The sequence below is a fragment of the Ischnura elegans genome, chromosome 2 (assembly GCF_921293095.1).
Source record: "Ischnura elegans chromosome 2, ioIscEleg1.1, whole genome shotgun sequence".
Taxonomy (NCBI): domain Eukaryota; kingdom Metazoa; phylum Arthropoda; class Insecta; order Odonata; family Coenagrionidae; genus Ischnura; species Ischnura elegans.
Window position 1 is genome coordinate 2,679,838 of NC_060247.1, and position 21,584 is coordinate 2,701,421.

General features: G+C 40.5%; 2 protein-coding genes across 2 annotated transcripts in view; one reads left to right on the plus strand and one right to left on the minus strand.

Moving 5' to 3' along the window:
* LOC124153331 (5'-3' exonuclease PLD3-like) overlaps window positions 1-19,130 on the minus strand; it is a 269,542-nt gene extending 250,412 nt beyond the window's left edge. The window contains exon 1 of the mRNA XM_046526433.1: window positions 18,911-19,130. Within this exon, the coding sequence (XP_046382389.1) occupies window positions 18,911-18,998 (88 nt within the window). The 5' untranslated portion in view covers window positions 18,999-19,130. The remainder of the gene's footprint in view (window positions 1-18,910) is intronic.
* A 1,096-nt stretch (window positions 19,131-20,226) lies between these two features.
* LOC124153335 lies at window positions 20,227-21,558 on the plus strand. Its single transcript, XM_046526436.1, has 2 exons — window positions 20,227-20,987; window positions 21,104-21,558. The coding sequence occupies exons 1-2, from the start codon at window positions 20,544-20,546 to the stop codon at window positions 21,245-21,247; spliced, it is 588 nt and encodes a 195-aa protein (XP_046382392.1). The 5' UTR covers window positions 20,227-20,543; the 3' UTR covers window positions 21,248-21,558.
* Window positions 21,559-21,584: the final 26 nt, after the last annotated feature.

A 21,584-nucleotide genomic window follows, 5' to 3' on the forward strand; every position in this document is an offset into this window, starting at 1 on the left:
CACATTGTGAGGTCAAAAGGTCAAAATTGTAAAAAAATTTTTACACTCAACAAAACTTAGGACCTTTTCCCATAAGTACATATGCTAATTTTAATGAACATTGCTCCATGCAAAGTTACTAAATTTACAGGTCAAAAATGACACACGACCCTTGGGACAGTCTGTATTTTCAAAGCCCGGCGAAGAATGAAAACGAGCATAATTTCTATTTAAAAAGTTGCAGAACTGTAATTTTTTGAAGCAACTAATTTGGTTTTTGCGTATTTTCCTCCCAGCCATATTAATCTAAGTTTAAATTATATTGCGGAAGTAGCAAGGAAAACAGTGTTTTGAGAGTTACAGGAAGGAAGTGTGGACACGGAATCAACTCGCACACCTTCCCATTTCATCACTTCATCAGGAAATTATGGCGTCTGAATACACGAATTTATCTTTTTTTAAATCTTATCATCATTATTTTCATAAATCGGCCTTCAATTTAAAATTCGGCTTACAGTGTTCGATAGAGGGTAAATTCAAGAACTCGCCGCGGTAAGCAGTTAGGCCCGCGGAAAGGCTAAAATTTGAAATGGCGCTGGAAGTTGGGTCTACCGTGACGTAACGGGACTTCTGCTGGCGCATGCGCAGGTACGAATGAGGCAACCTTACCGTCTAAGAACCTTGCGTAGTTACCATCGGCTCAAACACTGAAAAGGGCACACGTGTGGCGGCGCGCCGCGCCGCACCGGCGGGCACTACCCTGCCGACCGCGTTAATCCCTATTGTACCCGTAAAACCTAACCACTGTGTTATGATTATTATGTAGCGTTAAAGAAGTTCTGTACTCGTTTCATAACTGTCCCTCTGTAGAAATGCCATTTATTGCTTTATAGCCTCGGTCTATGAAAGGGTTTTTGCACTGTTGAGGATCGCTTCCCTTCGACGTCCGTGCAAACAATTTTCTACAAAGTAGCTCACACGGGGTTTTCCACAAATGCTTCTTTCCTATTGGTTGAAAACTATTATCTTTTACGATTCTACCGAGAAAATTAGTGATTTTGTCTTCGTGAGTGCGAAAGGATGTGAGTGCTTGCGCTACGGATGCGAAGAACCAGGGTTTATTTTCCCTAAGTATACCTTGAAATTTCAGCGTTGAGGCCGAACTACTACTATTGAAGGATATCTCGGAACGATAAAAAGGTACGTTTTCCAAGTAAAATATCTCTGTGATCGTGTGTATTATTCAGAGAACTATGCTCTAATTTCGATTTCCTTGCCCGGTGGTTTAGATTGTTGATATTTTGGATGAGAGAAAATGGAGCGCAAGAAAGTAACCCGCAAAGAAATACATGACGTTATTGTTAATGAAAATGTAAATTCGCCGTCGTCAAAACGTAAATTGGCCCTTCAATATCTCCATGATAAGTTAAACTTGGGGAAAGACGAGAAGACGAAGGAAATGTTGAAGAACGTCATGAATAAATACTTTTTCAATAGGTATATCCAGAAATGGAAAGAATGCAAGAGAACCAGTTTGTAGTAAAATTTCGATGTTGATTAGAGAAGGATAAACCGCTCCCAACAGATATACATGAAACTCTTCTTGAGACCACTTGTTAAAGCATGGTCAAGGCACGACTAATGATGGGAACACTGCCCAACGTTTTTTTTCTGAACCTAAGCTAACAGCAGAAATTACCGGTTTGTTTACCACCAAAAACTGAAATTATATAGATTTTTATTTATTAATTCAAAAACTTGAATGTAAATACCGACGCGTCGGTATTTACATTCTTCAGTAAATCGGAGTTAATTACGACCCAGACGGCACAAAATCCTCCGTATCTAATTCGAATGCAGATAGTATCCATTGACGAAAAGCGACGGAGCGGTAGTCAATGGATACTATCTGCATACGAATTAGATACGGAGGATTCTGTGCCGTCTGGGGAGTGATTTGTGATATCGATTTAGATCTTATATCCGCAAAATATTGACTGGAATGATTTAGATTGCATAAAATGAACCAAATGGTAAATGGGAAAAAAAATTTTGGTTCGAAATTTTCAACGAAATTGACGCATAAATTTTAACTTGAAATACTCTCCACTTATTACAGGAAGTATTTATGAATAAAAATGGACATTGACTGACGTAATTAAATATTTTTTCGGTGAAAATTGACATAGGCCGCCGCGATAGACACGTATCACCATCAGTTTCGGACGCGATACGCCGACGACGGCGACAGGGTGATAAAAAGTGCTTTCACGGATCTACATAATTGCTGCGATGACCCTCCGTCGTCAGTATCACGTTGCCCCTAGCAACGACGTCGATCTCACACATAATCAGGGTGTAAGGATGGGAATCCCATCCCTAACAACAGCAATTTAGGCCCACCTAGGCTAATAGCCAACAATTTGATTCTCATAATGAATGAAATAAGAATATTTGGTTGGCATATCTAGTTTCCATTTCCAATTCTACTACTACAAATACAAGCTGGCTTAAAAAGACGAAAAGTTCGGGAAGTCTTCCGACACTATTGTTCCTCTGTTTTAAGTATTTAAAAAACTATGGATAATGCATATCTAATCTAATCCCAAATACTAGCCCGTTGTGGAAATATACAGTACAGCATTCAAGGTTATATTGACGAAGTTCAAACTTTACCTAAAGAATTTTATGGTTTTAAGATGAGTGAGAATGATCAATATGTTGAGCGTATGCAACCCGCGTGCCACACAAAATGTCTGCTGCCAGGGGTGGCGCGTGCTCACTCTTGTGGCATTGTCTCGAGAAACACAGGTCACACAATTGAAAAATATTTTAGGTGCAGCATTTCAAACGCCGAAAGTATTGTTAGCTACCGTAGAAAATCAGTTGAAAATTATTAGCGCCTTCTTATCGCCATTCATATCCGAAAAAAAGCCAAAACGCCAACATTTCTCAACTTTGAGTGCAATGCGGGACGTCTTCCCGTTATCCAATTGCAATAATATTTTACAGGATATGTTTTTACACCAGTTGGCATGAAATGAGGGGGTGTCCCGAAAGGATTTCGAAAAATCGAAATGTAAGGACCACACTAATGTGGTATGACCGATATGATACTTCACATACAATGTCGGGAATGGCGGAAATGACAGCTAATTCAATGAGGACTCTAGGACATCGTGAAATTTTCAACACATTTCATAGCAGACCTTATTCAATACTTCGAAACAGGCAAGTGGGTGTTATTAATACATGCTAATTAGTTCAAGATGGCCTTTGAACGAGTGATAGGCTCCTCTCGTGGAACTTAGGTCGATAATTCATTTGTTATTTTCACGAAACTCGCAATTATACCTCGTCGACTAGTGGTGCAATAAATTAGCTGCCTCTGCTAACATTTCTGGAAATTGTATAAAAGGGGCGAATTTTTATAGACATGACAAGTATGGCAATGCTAATATTAGCATTCATAAAATACATGTTTAAGGCTATAGCAAAAAGTGCTTGTACAAAAACTCGAAACTTCATGATACAAATTAAGCTGACATAAGTCTCGCCAGAAGACGATATTTTAAGCTGTTAGTGAGTGAGCTATAAATGAATGCCGCGATCGAAGTCAATTTCTGTAAGTTCCTTGCTAAGGTCGCCTTAAAAAGGTGGAATGTGTGCTGTCGAAATTGAATTATTTACGTTTCCTACACTCTTATTGCAAGATTGTGCAAGGGAAGACGACGTCAGCTCAGTTTCAGTTCCAGGTAATGTATGCATGCATGCATGTGGATGCATGGGTGCAGGCAATGTATGCATGCATGCAATGGATCTTTTCACCGTCGCTCCCAAACCCATTTAAATAAACAAAATATTGGTGAAGTTGATGCAAAAGGGCTTACTGAATAAAAATTTAACTTCCGGATGCAACTCCCCTACTCCGCCAATGGACAGCCCAAAGGAATTTTGGTCGAAGAAGTTACAGACTCTTTTCGGTTCTCAATAAGATAAAAAAATGTTTACACGATGGCATTTCAATGGCAGTTAAGTACCAAACGCTACGACATTGTCAATAACGATGTATTTCTCCGCCATATTGAGGGCGTGTGCCTTCGAGCGAAGCGATGGAGAAGACGACGCAGTTGTTGCCTCGGGAGCACTTGCAGCGCTGCTGTACATTTGCCATCCAAGGCCCATCTACGAAGGGTTAGTTGAACAACACGACTAGAATATTATTTTAGAGAAATTTTTATATCCTTCGTCGTTTGCTTTCATAGTTTTCTATCGTGTAGCTATAAGCGATTTTTGTTCCGTGGTAACTTACACCAATTGCAAGTCCACGTGTTTTTATAATGTTTTGTCTATTAATATCACACACTCGTAGGCATCACAACATGACTGCGTGGGTTTACCGATGCGGTGAAGAATATCTTGTACCGAAAATTATTCCTTGGTGTTCCTTATTCTAAATTTATCTTCGGATACACCATGTTACTATACTTTAATAAAGCCATGGTTAAATTATTTTCACAAGGATTACCAAAAGTCATCACTGACAGCAGTTTCTGGACGGAGTAGCTGGGTATGAAAATTACTAAAAGTTATTCCACACAAACTTATTGGTGCACAGATTTCGTTACAACTTTTTAACAAAGTTATGACTATGAAAAAATAATATTGATGATGAATGAAGTTGTTAAAACCTGTATCGGTATAAATAAGCGATGTATATCAACTGATTCATTTTAATTGGTTTTACCTACGGAACAAAATTTCGCAGGTCAGCTAGAAAACTCTCCAATAAAATTCTTGATCGCTGTGATCGTATCACTGAGAATTCTATATAAATGCCGCAGATGCATATGAAGGCGATGACTGTCCATAGTCAATGGACGATCAGCGGGTAAACCACTGACAACAGCCCCATCAAAGTTTTCGCTTCCGTGCTTCTGAATACTGTTCACTTCCAAAAATAGGATTTTAACGTTTCGTCATAATAGCCTTCCGTAGCCAAGGAGACAAGATAAATATTTTGTCGCGCCGAGCGAGTTTCTGTTTGCTTAGGAGGAGGGAGAGTTTGCTCGCCCCGGGCGGCGAAGTCTCGTAAGCGGGCAACGGCTTATGGACAAAAGTACACTTTCAACAGCGACGATTGAGAGCTGTCTTAAATTACCGAAAATTGGGTTCGTAGGACGGATGGAGAGCAGTATCATTGCGTCGGGCTAGACGCGCTCATTGCTCTTGGATTGTCTTTATGCCCAAGAAACGAACACAAGAGCGTTTGGACGATTTTATTTTTGGGGCTGTTTGAGAGGCATAATTATTACTCCGGGCGGAGGCTACAAGGCCCAAGGCAAGTTTCTTCCACTCGGGAATTTGTCCAAATACACGTCGCCTAACAAAGATGATTCTCACGAAGATGAATCATTTACCTAGGAGCAATATATTATTCTTGAAAGAATTTTCTTCTCCCAAAACTTAAAATTTTCATTAACTGAGAAGCGAAATGTAATGGCGAAAACTAGTATGGAATTATAATACTAGGGTGGTTTCCTATTTTTTTCTAAATAGAAAGATTATTACTCCTGGAGTACGTAATTCACGCTTTTAGATTTTTGAATGACGATATCTATTTTTAGAAATAAATAGAAAAGTGGACATTTTCAAGCGCGTGAAAACGCGACGGCTAAGTATGAATGCTGGTAAAAGCCCGTGTGACGCCTGGCAGCTGCTGTATGAGGCTACCTGGGTGCGAGGCTGTGAACGCCGCTACGATGCAGGCTGCTTGCTGCCGAGCATGGCGGTAGCATAGAGTACCCTGCTAGCAGGTAGCGCTTGGCTTAAATAAGGATTATTAATACCCTATCAAACGAAGGAAACTTTCCCACCATAGGCAATTTTATAAGCTGATTATTAAGAAATGCTTCCCAGATCTCTGTGCCTCATGCATGCATTGGTAATCTCAGACGATGTAAAACTCCTGACTACTCGTATAAAATCTAGGTCCCTGTGACGTCGCGTGGAGTGGCATCGCATGGGCGCAAATCTGGCCTTTTTCAAACGAGGTTAAAACTGACCATTGCCATTCGTCTAAACTGCGATTTCTAAAACCAAATAATTTGTATATTATGAATACACTAATGTTGGGAAAAGAATCGCAATCAATGCCTTTCGTTTTCTTTGATGTAGGAAACTACCCTATTATGTAAATATAAATTTTGAATAAAAAAGTAAGGTATTAAAATATTATCGAAAACATTTATAGTCCCTCCTCTCATAGAAAGTTTAATTTGATGGATCTGCAGGCGTGATAATTTTCTAATATGAGCACATTTGACCGGGAGTTTATATCACTGCATACACGAGTGAGTTAGCCCGTGATGCTTCACTAGAAAGGAGGGAAAAGGCGGCGAAATGGTCCTCAAACGGGAATAAAGATTTTTTTCTCTTGGTCTCAGATGGACCTATAACCTTGATCGAGGAATAAAAGTACTTAACTCCTTCACGACTCCATTGGTAGAATCATTTCTAGTAGAGCATTCTTCTTGACAATTTGTATATACCTACCCACGGTCGATGTCGAATCAAATCTATCTATAATACTAAGCAGGTATTATCAAATTCTAATGATCAAAGAAATTAATATTAATGGTAGACCAAACACTGATCTTAAAATTGTTAAATGAAGTTCCAACTGATTCATTGAGGTCCCCGAAGTGTTTCCCCGAAGAAATATAATTTTCAACATAGAGTTTGAAAATGTATCTTTTGGTTGGCATACAAATATTTTCGCGCAGACGGGGGTGGAGCGAAACGCGAGGACGGCGACCATTTCGCCACGCTCTGATTCGCCTCGAAGCTTCGGGAAAAGAGACAAAAACGACACATTTTATGGAGTGAAAATAGTCCACCTGATACTCAACAAACTTCTACAAAACCACTTCCGTACGTATTGCATGAGGAGGGTTAATCCATAGCATACAATTAAATTAGCACCCGTCTTCATTGGGACATCAGCCTTGGATGGTTTGCGAAAACGACGAATTCTAATCGAAAGTCCATCATCAGCCGAAATGCGAGAAAATGCAGAATGAAGAGTGGAAGATCGGGGTGTCAACTAAAGTCGGAAAATGTAACACCACCTTTAGCCTAACCATGTTTAGCACGCTTACACCCTTACTCTCCTCCACGTTGATGCCATATAAACCGCTGAGGGAGAACTTTCTTTTTCCAATTTTAATATACATATAGCACTCAGATTTTCTTGTATTCGGATATTTTGACTCAAGTCCTTAAGGCCCAGCGCACACGGTGTGACTGTTTTACAACTACCGTTGCAAACCAGTTGCGCGCGCAACTGTTTTGTGACCTCGACAATGTATTTGAGTGGGGAGGCGCACACGACGCGACTGGTTTTTGACGATCTCAAAACAGTCTGAAACCAGTCACATGTAACCGTGGGCCCGCGCTTGCAGTTTCGTTGCAGACTTCAGTTGCACGACACCACGTGGTGTTTTGGTGGTTTTTTGACGGCTGTATAGTGTCGATCTCAAAATGAATGATCAAGAAGTCAACATGAAGCTCGTTGGAGCAGTAGAGAAGCATGAAGTCCTGAACAAATACAAACTATCTAACGCCTTTGGTATTGATAATAGATCACAGCGTCTACTTCGCGTGACTCAGTGATAGTAAGCGCTGACGGCCAAGGCAAGGGCTAAAAAACAACACGGACCGCACTAAATAAACACTTCACTGATTGCACAATGGACGAAACTGATTTACAACCAGCCCTTTGTCATTACACCCGTGTGCGGACAGAAGTTTTGTTTCAGTTGCAAACTGGTTGCAGACGCAACTGATTCCCAACTGTGGTCACAAAATAGTCGCTCTGTGTGCGCTGGGCCTAAGTGAACACAAGGGCAACAGATTACGTGAAGTATCTGGAAGTTGCGGCAACTTCGAACCCACCAAAGGGGAAAAAGAATATTTTTGGCGGAGCCCAGATGAAGATAAGATATATTAAGCGTGAACTGGGAAGGTATTCAGATGAAAAGGTGGAAGAACGGTGCTATTTCGCACTCGTCAGATTGCTTGGGCAATTGAGAATGGATTTCTTTAACAGCGACACGGAGAACATAATATATTAGAGCCACACTATATTACCAGGTCCTACAGAAGCGCCATATTATGAGAGATATTTTGCCGAACGGATAGGTATGGGAATTCGTTTTTCCCCCGACTTAAATAAATGCTAGTCGTAATTTTGTTTGAGAATTTGATTTTTATAAGTACATTTCATAATAGCACTACTTAATTATTCTTATCAGTGAACGTGTCGCGGGCGGTGTGTGCGTTTTTAATCTCGAGTTGAAGTACTTTCAATTCTTACATTCATTCTCACAGCACTCAATGAATACTTTAATAAGTGACTGGATTTTTAATTGAAGGAAAAGTAAATTATGCGTCGCAAATTGCTGAAGCCAGTGGATGTAGCGTTTCCCGATGAGTTGCGATCAGGGAGTAACACTGATAGGGGATACATTCTTCGTTTCCAATTTAAGAGTGGCTGAATGCAGAATATTTTCTTCGAGAAAAAAATATTTTTAATACTTCAACTGAAGACATGAATTACGTAAGTATTTCTAGTGAGAGTGATTGACTTCATTTGGCTTGTGCTTCATTCGCTTCAATGGGTCAAATTAGGTGACGACACGTTATAACTATAGGAGAGGAATAAGTACGATTAAACAAAGTTAATTATTTCTAGATAATTAAGATAACGCCGTGATATCATGTAAGAAGATGCAGAAAGTCTGCGTGAAGAAACTAATCAAGAATGTAAAGTTTGCATAATATTTTAATGGTGTTGAGTTAGGGCACTTTGATTAGACACATTCGAGGTGGAAGGCTTTACAGCTCGTGCGACCACAGGCGTCGCCTCGAAAGAGAATCAGGGCAAATGAACCAGCTTCCCCTCCCTCCCAAGTGAGAGCAACCATTGTCAAGGCTCGACTCGAAGGTTAAGGCTTTATTATCACGCCTACGATTGGAAGGATATTATAAAAGATAAAGATGGGTGCTTCGAAAGATGCTAATCATGCTTTTAGAATGAAAGATGGTTGTTTTATACAGAGGCACGCAGCTTATTTATTTGGAAGTTGGTTTGTATAGAGCACGAGGTCTCTGACGAGAGATATGAAGGGAATAACCGATAACGGTTAGGTCTCACTCTAAGCGGGGAGTGTATACTCTGTCTTTGATAACAGAGACAGAGATAAGGGGCATTATTTCGTAATATTATTGGAATTTTGACTCTATGCGGGACGGAAATAATACCTCTTATGTTTACCATACTGAGAGATAGGCAGTTTTTCCAATGAACGCCATGTCAATTAAGGATGCATATATATTCATATTTTTTGATGAAATATTTGAAAAAAATGAGATTCGCATCGCAGAGAAGGTTTAAACAAAACGTAAAGACATTAAAAGGAACAGAAAATTCCTACAAGCATACGTTAGATTCAATAGATTCCAACGATCCACTGACAAATTGCAATAACCTACAATTATTGTCTAATAAAAGCTTAGACTAAATTATTCCTCAAAACAGAATAATACTTAAAATTAAATATGGTCTTCTCGTGGTAGGTACATCAAAGGGCATAGCCGGATAAAGAGGGTGAAAAGTCCCCCCTCCGGGATTTTTCCCGTACTTGGGGTATACGATTTGGGATCAAATTGGACAAACCTCCTCACATTTCCAGCCCATTAGAGGCCCACCAGGGCCGGCTAGATCGAAAATACGATTTTCACTCTTTTTTTAATATCTCGGTCAAGAAGGCATATTTTTTAACGCGGTTTGCGGCATTTGAAACCTTATTTAATGGAGCAGAGTTCCCATTTTTTTCAAGAACTTTGAGTGGGACAAGAAGATATGGCGTTGATTTGAAAATTTCTAACGCATGTTTTTATAAAATGTGTTTGAGAGGGCCAAAAAGAGAAAACGTTTTCTGGAGGTGTTTTTTAATACCTTTCGGTTGGCGTATTGAAAAAATAATTTTTAGGTGGCGGAACATCGCGAAAAAATGCGATTAAAAATATGCGATTTAGGCCATTTGGCTCTATGCTCTGGCCCTCCATAACACCCCTTTTTATTTATTATAGTATTCTACCGATTAAGGCGCCCACCACAGGAACAGAATAGGGTGATTTCCTATTATTTTTTTATTGCCTAAATCGAAAGATTATTACTCCTGGAGTACGTAATTCACGCTTTTAGATTTTTGAATGACGATATCTATTTTTAGAAATAAATAGAAAAGTGGACATTTTCAAGCGCGCGAAAACGCGACGGCTAAGTATGAATGCTGGGAAAAGCCCGTGTGACGTCTGGCAGCTGCTGTATGAGGCTACCTGGGTGCGAGGCTATGAACGCCGCTACGATGCAGGCTGCTTGCTGCCGAGCATGGCGGTAGCGTTGAGTACCCTGCTAGCAGATGGCGCTTGGCTTAAATAAGGATTATTAATACCCTATCAAACGAAGAAAACTTTCCGACCTTAGCCAGTTTTAATAGGTGATTATTAATACATGTTTCCCTGAGCTCTGAGCCTCATCCATGCATTGGTAACCTCAGACGATGTATAACTCCTATCCTCTCGTGTAGAAACTAGGTCCCTGTGACGTCACGTGGAGTGGTATCGCATGGGCGCCAATCTGGCCTTTTTCAAATGAGGAAAAAACTGACCTTTTCCATTCGTCTAAACCGGTATTTCTAAAACCAAATAATTTGTATATTATGAATACACTAATGGTGGGTAAAAAATCGCAATCAATGCCTTTCGTTTTCTTTGATGAAGGAAACTACCCTATTGTATGGATACTGGTGCCAAAAATGGTTTCAGGGCCTCCAAAAACCGCCGGAATTTCAGAATATAGATTAAGAAAATGAGCTCGATTAGAGTTTTTCCCGCGTTGTATCTACGCACAAATGTTGTTACATATGTGGATAACCCGCTACAAATTATCTCCATCCTGTTACCGTAGACGCTAGATTGCAGGTGAAAGAAGGTTGATCATTCCTTTCAAAAATGTGGTCTGTAAAGATTATCTACATGATAAGCGGTTTTTACCTATGAAATTACCACTTTCCGTATCAATTGTATAAGTATTTCCTTGCATGTTAATAAAATTCGTCTATTTGTGAACAAAGTGGCACTTTTATCTAACCGCAGTTTGAAGGCGATACTTTGTGACTTCCATTTTCCAGACAACTGATTGTCCGCGAACTTTTACAGGTTTGTCATGGAACCAGTAACTGAGTGACGTCGACGAGAAATTCGGATGTTAGGTCAGTTATTCAAGGGCTGATAGTTTTTCTGTTCAAGCTGCAAATCGTAAACATGTACATGTACTAGTTCCCCTTTGTAACCATTCCATATTTTTACCCTTGATGGATTGTTTTTTATGACCAGACCTTTTTTGGCTAATCAAAATAATGCTGATTGTCTAAAATCAATCTTGCAATCGGCATATCCAATGAAAAGTTTCATGAAAAAGTGTGAAATTTTGATTCTGGATAGAGTATTCCAGGATGTTGTGTCATATTTAGAAGATGATTTAGAGTTCTGAGTGCTGATGCCGACGTTGAAAGGCAAGCGAGCTCAGTTAACGGCCAAAGAATTTAATCAATTTTGATTCGTGGCTATATTAAGACGAGTAGGTAATTTTTATTTAGAATATACTTAAAGCGAATGGCATCGTATGAGGCAGCATATTGACATATTGCAGTGATTGTGGTAATGGAAATAGAAGAATACGGTGTTGCGCTCATATAGCAGCAACAATTTATTATTTATCCAATGGGCAGTACCAAGATAAAATCGCAAGACCGGCCGTGATTTTAACTAGAATTGTTTTGACAGACAATATAATAACATGCATCAATGACAAATAACCTTCAATGACGAGGACGACGAATAACCTTTCTAAACCAATTTCCATTGACATTCTGAAGTGAATATTAAATTGTAAAGTGAAAATTCACCGAAAATTCATCTGTTTGGCTAGATACTGTTCACCAGATTTTTAAAAATATGTATGCCAACTGAAAAAAAGTAGAAACCCATTATTTTTTTTAATTTCAACAAACAGCTATCATTAACTTATGATTAAATCCCAATGGTTTAGTGTAGGTGAGGTAATTTCAATGAATTTGTATCTGATAAGGAGGACACTGAGGAAGTTCAATAAATTCTCATGGTGCGTTTATTACTGTAAAATCAAACCAATTCTAACGTTTGATAGGAGTGACGGAGGGGGTTGGAGGCCGGGAAATTCTTTTTAGCATACTCGGGCGTTTTCAAGGGCTGAGAAGCCATTTTCGGCACCAGTATGCATACAATTCTGTTCCTGTGTTGGGCACCTTAATCGGTAGAATACTATAATAAATAAAAAGGGGTGTTATGGAGGGCCAGAGCATAGAGCCAAATGGCCTAAATCGCATATTTTTAATCGCATTTTTTCGCGATGTTCCGCCACCTAAAAATTATTTTTTCAATACGCCAACCGAAAGGTATTAAAAAACACCTCCAGAAAACGTTTTCTCTTTTTGGCCCTCTCAAACACATTTTATAAAAACATGCGTTAGAAATTTTCAAATCAACGCCATATCTTCTTGTCCCACTCAAAGTTCTTGAAAAAAATGGGAACTCTGCTCCATTAAATAAGGTTTCAAATGCCGCAAACCGCGTTAAAAAATATGCCTTCTTGACCGAGATATTAAAAAAAGAGTGAAAATCGTATTTTCGATCTAGCCGGCCCTGGTGGGCCTCTAATGGGCTGGAAATGTGAGGAGGTTTGTCCAATTTGATCCCAAATCGTATACCCCAAGTACGGGAAAAATCCCGGAGGGGGGACTTTTCACCCTCTTTATCCGGCTATGCCCTTTAATCACGCAACACCATTACGCCTGATATATATAAATGCCATTTCAAACATTAAGATTGAAATTTGAAGCGATTTCCCAAAGGAAGAATATTATCCTGGGATACGAATCATCTCTCAGGCTAGCTGAGACACTATCGAGAGGATAATAGAGGAGACGCGCGCGGCATCGACGGGTGGTCATTCAGCTCGGTTATCGACTAATGAGGCCGTTTGGTGTCCTCACGGATGGGTGGCAAGTGGAAGGCATCGATTAGTGCTTAGCGACCCACTCCATGACATAAGCAGCCATCGGAAAGCTTTTAATACTAATGCAAGTCGCTCAAAGAGTGACGGAAACTGAATGAGAGAACAAACGCCAATTGGAGTTAGGGCCGAGGAAAATGTCTCCGGTTTTCCAACAATCATCAGTGAAGAGGCTAGGCTAAAGGTGGTTTCACTCTAGTTGAAGGCTTTTGCGAGGCTGTCTGCTCAATTCTCTCAACAGATGACCTCCTCACACCATTCCACGCTTTCCTTCTTTTTCGAATCCTTCTTTACTTGTTCATTTCGAGGTGTTCCTTTCGCATTCTTGGCATCTACTTGTCCCTCGATTATTGTCTTCATCGGGCTTTTGTTTTTGACAGCGCGTGGCCGCGACCCAGGCCGCAATACACCTTCAAATGCCTGCAGCATCTCCATTCCATTTTGGTGGCCATTTTCGAACCAATATTTATATTTATTTTTATTTCTGAATATTACTCGAGATACTGTTCCAATCACGTGAAAAGTCTAAGAACATAACCTTTTCATTTAGTTCTGAGCTATCCTTAAAATTTAAACTCTCTGACTTATCACGTTATGTGAGACGTTGCCCGGATGGACATACGAACAAACAAACACAAAAAAAAGAGCAAGTATTAAAACGTAGTAAAAATAATTACACATTCATTCCTGACAGTTAGAGAATTCCAACGGTGGTATGAAATTAAGAGGAGTGAAAAACGATATTTGAGGCAAATTTTGGCATATTTATGTAATTGAGATTGAACATTAAAATTGAAGCCATTGCATCAGTAAAAATTTGAAAATATTTTGCCGAAAGTGCAATTTTAATATTCTAATAAAAATCTACGTTATTTCCAAGATTCTTGTGATCCACCGTACACTTAATCTATATAGCATTGTGAAGCACTGTCTTCCATCGATGTCATGTTGACAATAATCATCATATTGTATGTTATTTGGTTCGCAGTGATCGCCTTGATACCGTTGTTCATATGGGTCTCGTGGTTTATTATGATCATTTGCTTCGGGGCTACTCGTTCATCGGGCTCATTGGAAGATTAGAGAGAACTATACATTGGCATGAACCAAATAACCCGGCTCGTATCACCCATCTCCTGTTGCACAAGGTCGTATGGCTTTAAATACGAGCCAACTCCAACGAAAAGAGTAATGCCCCGTTTAGATTACGATTGTCCGAGCGATCGTCCTGATGATAGTTGGCCGAACTACCCGTGTGAATGCATGTCCTGACAATAGTTACTGTAGTTCCAAACGTTGCCACTTTACGATGTCTAGGCGCTGGGAGACCGGAAGCGGCAAGAGAAAGACAAAACATCCGTGAAACTCCCTTAGCTCTAGTTTTTCCATGGATTTGGCGGAAGAAATGTTATTTGTTAAATACACATTGAATAGAGTAACATCTTCTCCTCAACTGCATTGCTCACCGTCAATTTCTCGTTCGCTTTAGATTTCAGCACTAGAGGGCAGCACAGGTTTTAACCATCGTTGGGTGAATGCACGATAGCTCTAACGATTGCTGGAACAATCGTAATGTGAACGGGGCATAAAACTCTTTCGGTCGTATTCATAGTTTCCTTAGTTGGCTATTAACGCCTAAGTAGCGTTTTAAGTTGTAGCATACTACCACAATGGTATTCCTACATCGTTACTTACGGCTACTAAGCTTAGTATGCCAATATCTTAATAGCCGGCTCTTAGTCGCCCTTCAGCCTTACCTAAGGGAGCTACTAAATATGGCGGACCGTTATGGATGATTGACTCCGGTTATATTAGTATATTCTCATACATTTTTTTACGCATTCGTGCCAAAATGGTGCGCGAAAATTCATTCTTCAAGTAAGGCAGGCAGCGTATGTAGTGTAATTATCGACAGGAATTGAAAGTTTTTTTTATAGCTGCAAGGAGAGTACGACTTGTAGTGAACTTGTGCCTCTAGTGTAAGTGTAAACAATTTGTGCATTTAGTGAACCCCTGAGTGAATTGATTGCACGTAGACGATGAAGTAAGGAGTGCAGCGACAAGTGAAGTGATTTGTGAGTGAATGATCTTCGAAAAAATTATTTATTTCTTACATACTCGTTTAATCAACCGCGTACATTTCGATCTAAGGTATCTAAACTGTTGCGAAGGGGATATGATTCATATTTGAGGTAGTTGTTCTTTAGGAATTCAGCAAACGCGTATTAATTTTCCGAGGAATAATAGGGTGGTCCATCAAGATACAAGAAATCGCGCTTAGGAAGTTACTGGAAAGGTCTTGTTTCTTTATTTCCTTTAATTACGAAAGAAATATATTAAAATGATACAAGAGGACTGGCAAATTCATATGCATCGATAAAGTTGTATTTTATACGCCCCAATTTGATAAAAACTCGTGAATTAACATATAACACGCTGGTATCCAGTTCGTATCTGGAAACTAAGATACCCTTCGTACATGATCCGTATCCGGTCTGGGACTATTTTCTTTCGCGTGTGGTGCCATAGCCATCTAGAAAGAAGGCCCAATGGCAAGTGATAGCCGTTGGAGATCGCGTTGTTTATGTTACGTCTCACCACATTTCAGGGATTTTTGTGGTTAAGTTGGTGAAAATTAGAGTTTCTGGGAATAGTAAAGTTTCCTTTATTCTTTAATTTCATTCACTGGGCTTCAGAAACGTTTTTGTGAGGCATTTTTTGTTAAAAATGCCTTTCGTGTGTGTATTGCCGGGATGTTAAGGAAACTGTTTAGATTTTAAAAGATCCTGAGTTGAAGAAGAATTGAATTTAGACGATAAGAGGCCATAAACCGTCTAGGCTATAAAATTGAGATGAAAGAAATTAGATCAGGTCTGTGTGAATTTATGGCGTGGCTGCAATAAGATAAGGCTGGAAATGCAAGTGAAGAATGATTTGCAGCCACGGGTGGTTGCAGCGCTGAAAATGATTGGCCGATAAAACGTGCCGGTTTGTATTGCATTATTATTGTATTATATTTCGCACAAGGGTACAGGATTTTCTTTGATAACCTGAGATAAGTACTGAATCGCCACCGTGCCCATGCTTGTTGGCATGAATGAGAAGGTTTACTCACACATTTAATCTCGAAACTTCTTTTAAAATTATAATACCATTCATCACAGAAAAATAACTAAATTCTTCAGAGGTCTTCTATACCCTTGCAATTTGAATCAATTCCACGTAAAAAAAACAAGGCTGATTTTTTTAACCAAAATTATGGAAATATTGTAAAATCATTATTGCTTTTAAAATGTGATTATACATTTACGGCACGTAGATATTTACGGAAAATTTGGTTATATTATCCAAACTATTTTAATCGTTTTCGAAAAAAAGTTTCACTTCATAGTTAACCATGGTATCGCAATTGCATGCCGCAGCATGAGACCGTCAGTTCTAGTTCGTGTAAGTATTGTAAATAAATAAGAATTATGAAAACATTTTAGATTTAAATAGAAATGTTTTATACGTACATCAAGATGTGTCCCAGTCCCATTTGAGTGTATTTGTCAAGCACACTCACGTAAAAAACGAAATATCGATTCATGTTTCAACTCGAGGTGATCACCAAGGTAAATTTAATATCATTTAATACCGTACTAAATTGTTTACATGCCGCTGTGATTATTAAAGATTAAAGCTTGCGCTAGGTACCGGAAAGGAACACAGACGCAGATAACGAATAACGCCGATCAGTCTCCTCGGAACAACTGAAGGTCGTTTCCCGCTTCCGTAAATTATTTGCCCGACGTTTCTAGTTTAATTCATGCTACGCGTGACCCCGCTATGCCAATGCCTCTCACGCGAAGCTAACGATTCCAGCCGAAAGCAATTTTGTCGTGAGGCCGTGCTTGAATTCGCTTTAATAACTGAAATGGGATATGGATGAGAAGAAGAATTGAAAAGAGACAACCGCTTCGGTGTGATTTCACAATCCGATTGCAGAGTTAATTATGTTGAAGGACTCACGCAATGCAGGTCTTGGCTCTTAGTGTCGCTCATTCACCTTAGGATAATCGAGACAGAAATACCCCCCGATACCCGAAGAATATTCGTAATGAGGAAATAGGAACTTGTGATATTGAGTACTAAATTATTCAATCGGAAGTGTGTTGGGAAATACTTTGAAAAATACTCACAAGAAATACAATTTGTTATTTTTCACAAGAAATTTTAACTCCGAGACCTCTGCTACTGCCTAGATTTAAACCTTGGCCCTTGGACTGGGATAATAATATATTACTACCAATGACGACGGAAAGAATTTTCCCGCTGATTTTTTATCACCAGTTCTGATAAATATTCACTTGCAAAACGAACAGCGAAATATTTCGAATCGCTATTCAATATTACTTTAAAAATCCCTTTCGTGATGCGAAAAATAACTGCAGTTAGTGACGATTGCTAAGTTGAATAGCTAAAATTGTGACATATAAATGCATTTGAAGATTTATCACAGAGCTGAATGTATACCCTACCCTAATTGTGATATGTGCATTTTTCTCGATTTTTCTTTTGCGCGTGTCGGCTAGAGGACAAAAGCTTCGCTAGCTATCGTACTAGAGCCTTCAGGTCGAACGAAACTGCTGTCAAACGCGGAAGAAAACCCGAGAAAATTTCAGAGAACAAACAGTCCACACGCACGCCTACGTTCAAATGCCCTCAACATGTAAAATAGATGCTAGAAGTAATAGCAACACGACACGCGACAATTCCATGTGCCTCGCACGAATATAATTGTTTCAATAATTGTACTTTAATGGTAATACTCCTACTTCTACCATCTATTACAATTAGGATGTATCTTCTGCTTTGTGACAAGTCTGAAAATATGTGCAAGTGAAATTGCTCACTAATTGCTTTGAATCATTTGATCCTGGGCCGCGGCTCCACATTGAAAAATAAAGTATTATTAACTGTATCCCAAACACATTGCATAAGAAGAGACCATGCGAGCATTGATGCCACGTTTTTCTGAAATATTTACCCAGCCGCACAAAAACACAGTTTGTGGAAGGGATTCAACCCTACAGTTAATTTAGACGGGTGTGGTAGATCTCCACCCTGGATTAAGTCACAGGCGTGTGATATCTCACAACGGGACGATTTTTGATCCATGGGCTTCAACCGGGGTTTGAAGCCGGATTCCTTCTCCCAGCGGTCAATCCTCTAAAAGGCCACTCCACCGCCCTCCACCATTCATTTGTCCTTCAATCAGCGAAAGCTACCATTTATTAAACTTCCAAAATTGGTCGACTTTGATATCATTATGCCATCATATATAGTACAATGACAATTTTTCTGCGTAAATGACAGTATTACTCCAGCACTAATTAAGATTTACTGATGGTAAAACAGCTTGGGAAAACTTTATCGTGAGGGTGGCTGATTGTGTGGAGGGAGCAGAGGTGAAAAGAGAGCTGGTGCTGAGGGCGAACGAAACTGAAGATGGAATGGATTAAAGGGTGGAAGGTGTAGAGGACTCCGTGGGTGCGCCATGCAGCCGGGTAAGACGGAGTGAATGCGATGGACACGGAATGGAGAGGGAATTTGAAGGGAGGTCTCCCGAGGAAGAAGCAGAGGTGAGTGAGTAGCAGATTCACATGGACACGAGGAAAGAAGAACACTGCCGAACTGACGGCAGTGGCTAGGGAAAGGGGGAAAACCGAGGAATGCCTAAAAGAATTGCCCGAAAAGCGGAGGACTCACAGGTGAGCGCGAAGAGCGGCGTCTCGTCTTCGCGGCGACCGACGTCCAGCAGGTCGGGTCGCTTGCACAGCGCTATCCTCACCGACATTCCGAATCAGCAGCAGCGTTCGCACGGAGGGAAGCGACACGATCGGAGCGCTCCGAGACCCATCGATCGATCGTACGACACCGATCGCACACTCACTCGCAGCCTGATACACAACGAACGGGGGCCTCACGCGAATGGAGCGGAGAGGACAGCGACGGGTCTTCCTCCTCCTCCCACGACGCAAAAGCGGAAGTCCTCTCTCCCCCTCCGTCACCAAGGACACGGCAAATCGCGTCAACTGGATCAACGCTCAAAGAATGGCTTCCCCCTCAATGGCACGAGCACTGCTCGCCTTGTTGTTTACCTGATGGACTCGCTCTCACAATGCGTTTCGCTTTCTGTGGGAATCAAATGTGAACGGCGTCATCGGAAGAGAAGAGGGTCGACCGCGAAGTATGATATGGCGGGGATGAGGGGATAGATACCCCCCCCCCCCAAGAGCCTCAGGGAAATAAAAAAATATTTAAAACTATTGCCTAGTTTTGGCATATAATAATGGCATCTGCTTAAAGTTAAATTTTTAATGCCAAAAAGACGATCCCCGTTACCTGAGGCCCCCACCACAGGCCATCCCAACCCCACTCACCCAACGGCATATTCCTAGCTGCGCCACTAATATGGCTCATTCGGTACCTGCTAGCCTAAGAGTTAGCGATGGGTTCTGTCTGGGACGTTGATAAATCGTCCTTCTATCTGTATTGAGCGGAAGGGGAGCCTTCATTAGCCATATCCATTGCTTTCCTTTGAATGCACCATCCTTTCCAATGATATGAAGACACCCACGAGTCCCAAGTAACTGATGTGTTCGGGTTGGTAAAAACTTGGAAGGTCAGCACATGAAGCAACCTGCATCCCTCAACCGTACGCCGCCAAGAGCCGACGAGGACGGACGCAGGTGCGATCAGGCTAGCAATGACAGAAGCCAAACGCCGGGCGCAAATGCCCAAGAGGATGAAATGCACCGAGGAAACTCACGTTAACGCTCACGTTTCACTACGACGCGTCGTAGTGTTTTTTTTGGGCTCTTTGGCGAGGTTGCTCCTCTCATTGGACAAACACTTTTGGACTCAACATTTCCATGAGAAATAGATGTGTGGGCCTCCGTAGCTGAGTGGGCTTGTTTAACGCGCATTCATTGCGGTTAAATTTGGGAGGGGGGAGGGGGGGTTGGAATCCGAAGTAATTATGAATTTTTTCATCACGTAAAAGAATCATTCCTAAAGCCTCTTTCACACTATTCGAGATGTCTTGAACAAGGAACGTTGAACAAGTCGTCTTGAACGCTAAATGAAGATTCAAGACCATTCGAGACGGTCTTTCAAGAGTGATTGTTCAACACACATTGAATCGAGTTGAACGTTCTTTCAGACTGTTCCAGAAAGCTTGAATTGACTTGAATACCGATAGTCAACATGATCGACAAAGGAAAAACGTATAGCGTTCTATTCTCTGATAAAGCGCGTAGAAACCCGTACTCATAACAACGTTTTGATATCATCATTTGATACATCATTACAATTATTAAATCTGGTTTTGCGTCCGACGATGGATAATGACAACGCAAATATAGCAAGAGTGGCATTTTGCGTAGGAGTAGTGGCAGCAGTACTGCAAGGTCGAAGGAGAAATCGTCGAAGGCTTTGGTCAAGAGAATGGCTAAGCCGGAGGTATGCCGCTGGTAGCATGAACTTGCTGTACCGGGAATTGGAAACGGAGGATCCGGAATCTTTCACCAACTTCCTCCGGATGGATAACAATTTTAGAGAGTTACTGGAGTTGGTGTCGCCTCTCATATCTAAAAGAGACACCATTTTACGGGAATGTATCTCGGCAAAACATAGGTTGGCGGTGACTCTGAGATTTTTAGCCACTGGGGAGTCTTACAAAAGTCTACAGTACTCCACGAGGATTGGTCACAATACTATTTATCTCTTTGTACCTCAAGTATGCAGAGCTATTTATGAAGTTCTGAAAGAGAATTTCTTGAAGGTAAGTTGTTTGAAACGAGCTAATTAGATAAAAATTGTACAATATATTCCATTTAATATGAACATAAGTATAGCATTCCTCGATTTGAATTTTTAATGTATTATCTTTCATTTCAGATGCCGAGAAGTGTTGATGAATGGGAGGAAATAGCAAGGGAATTTCAGGAAAAATGGAATTTTCCCAATTGCATTGGTGCTCTTGATGGGAAGCATATACATTTTAGATCCTCAAGAGCAGACGGGTCTTTCTATTTCAATTAAAAAGGCTCACACAGTATTGTGCTGTTAGCATTAGTAGATGCCAGATATAAATTTTTATACGTCGATGTCGGGGTTTTTCGTGAGAGCACCCTTGCTGAGGCATTGCGCCAAAATTCTTTGCATATACCCCCGAACATAGCTTTGCCTGGCCGTGTACTCGGTGTCCCTCATGTGATTGTGGCAGATGATGCTTTTCCTCTACAATATAACATAATGAAACCATATCCAGATAGGGGACTGAGTTTGCAGAAGAGAAATTTTAATTATCGCTTTAGCCGGGCAAGGCGGACATCAGAGAATGCTTTCGGTATTTTAGCTAACCGCTTTAGAATACTAT

Coding starts and splice junctions, on each gene's coding strand:
- LOC124153335 (XM_046526436.1), top strand. CDS start 20,544: ATGGATAATGACAACGCAAATATAGCAAGAGTGGCATTTTGCGTAGGA. Junction 20,988..21,103: donor TGAAAGAGAATTTCTTGAAG/GTAAGTTGTTTG, acceptor CTTTCATTTCAG/ATGCCGAGAAGTGTTGATGA.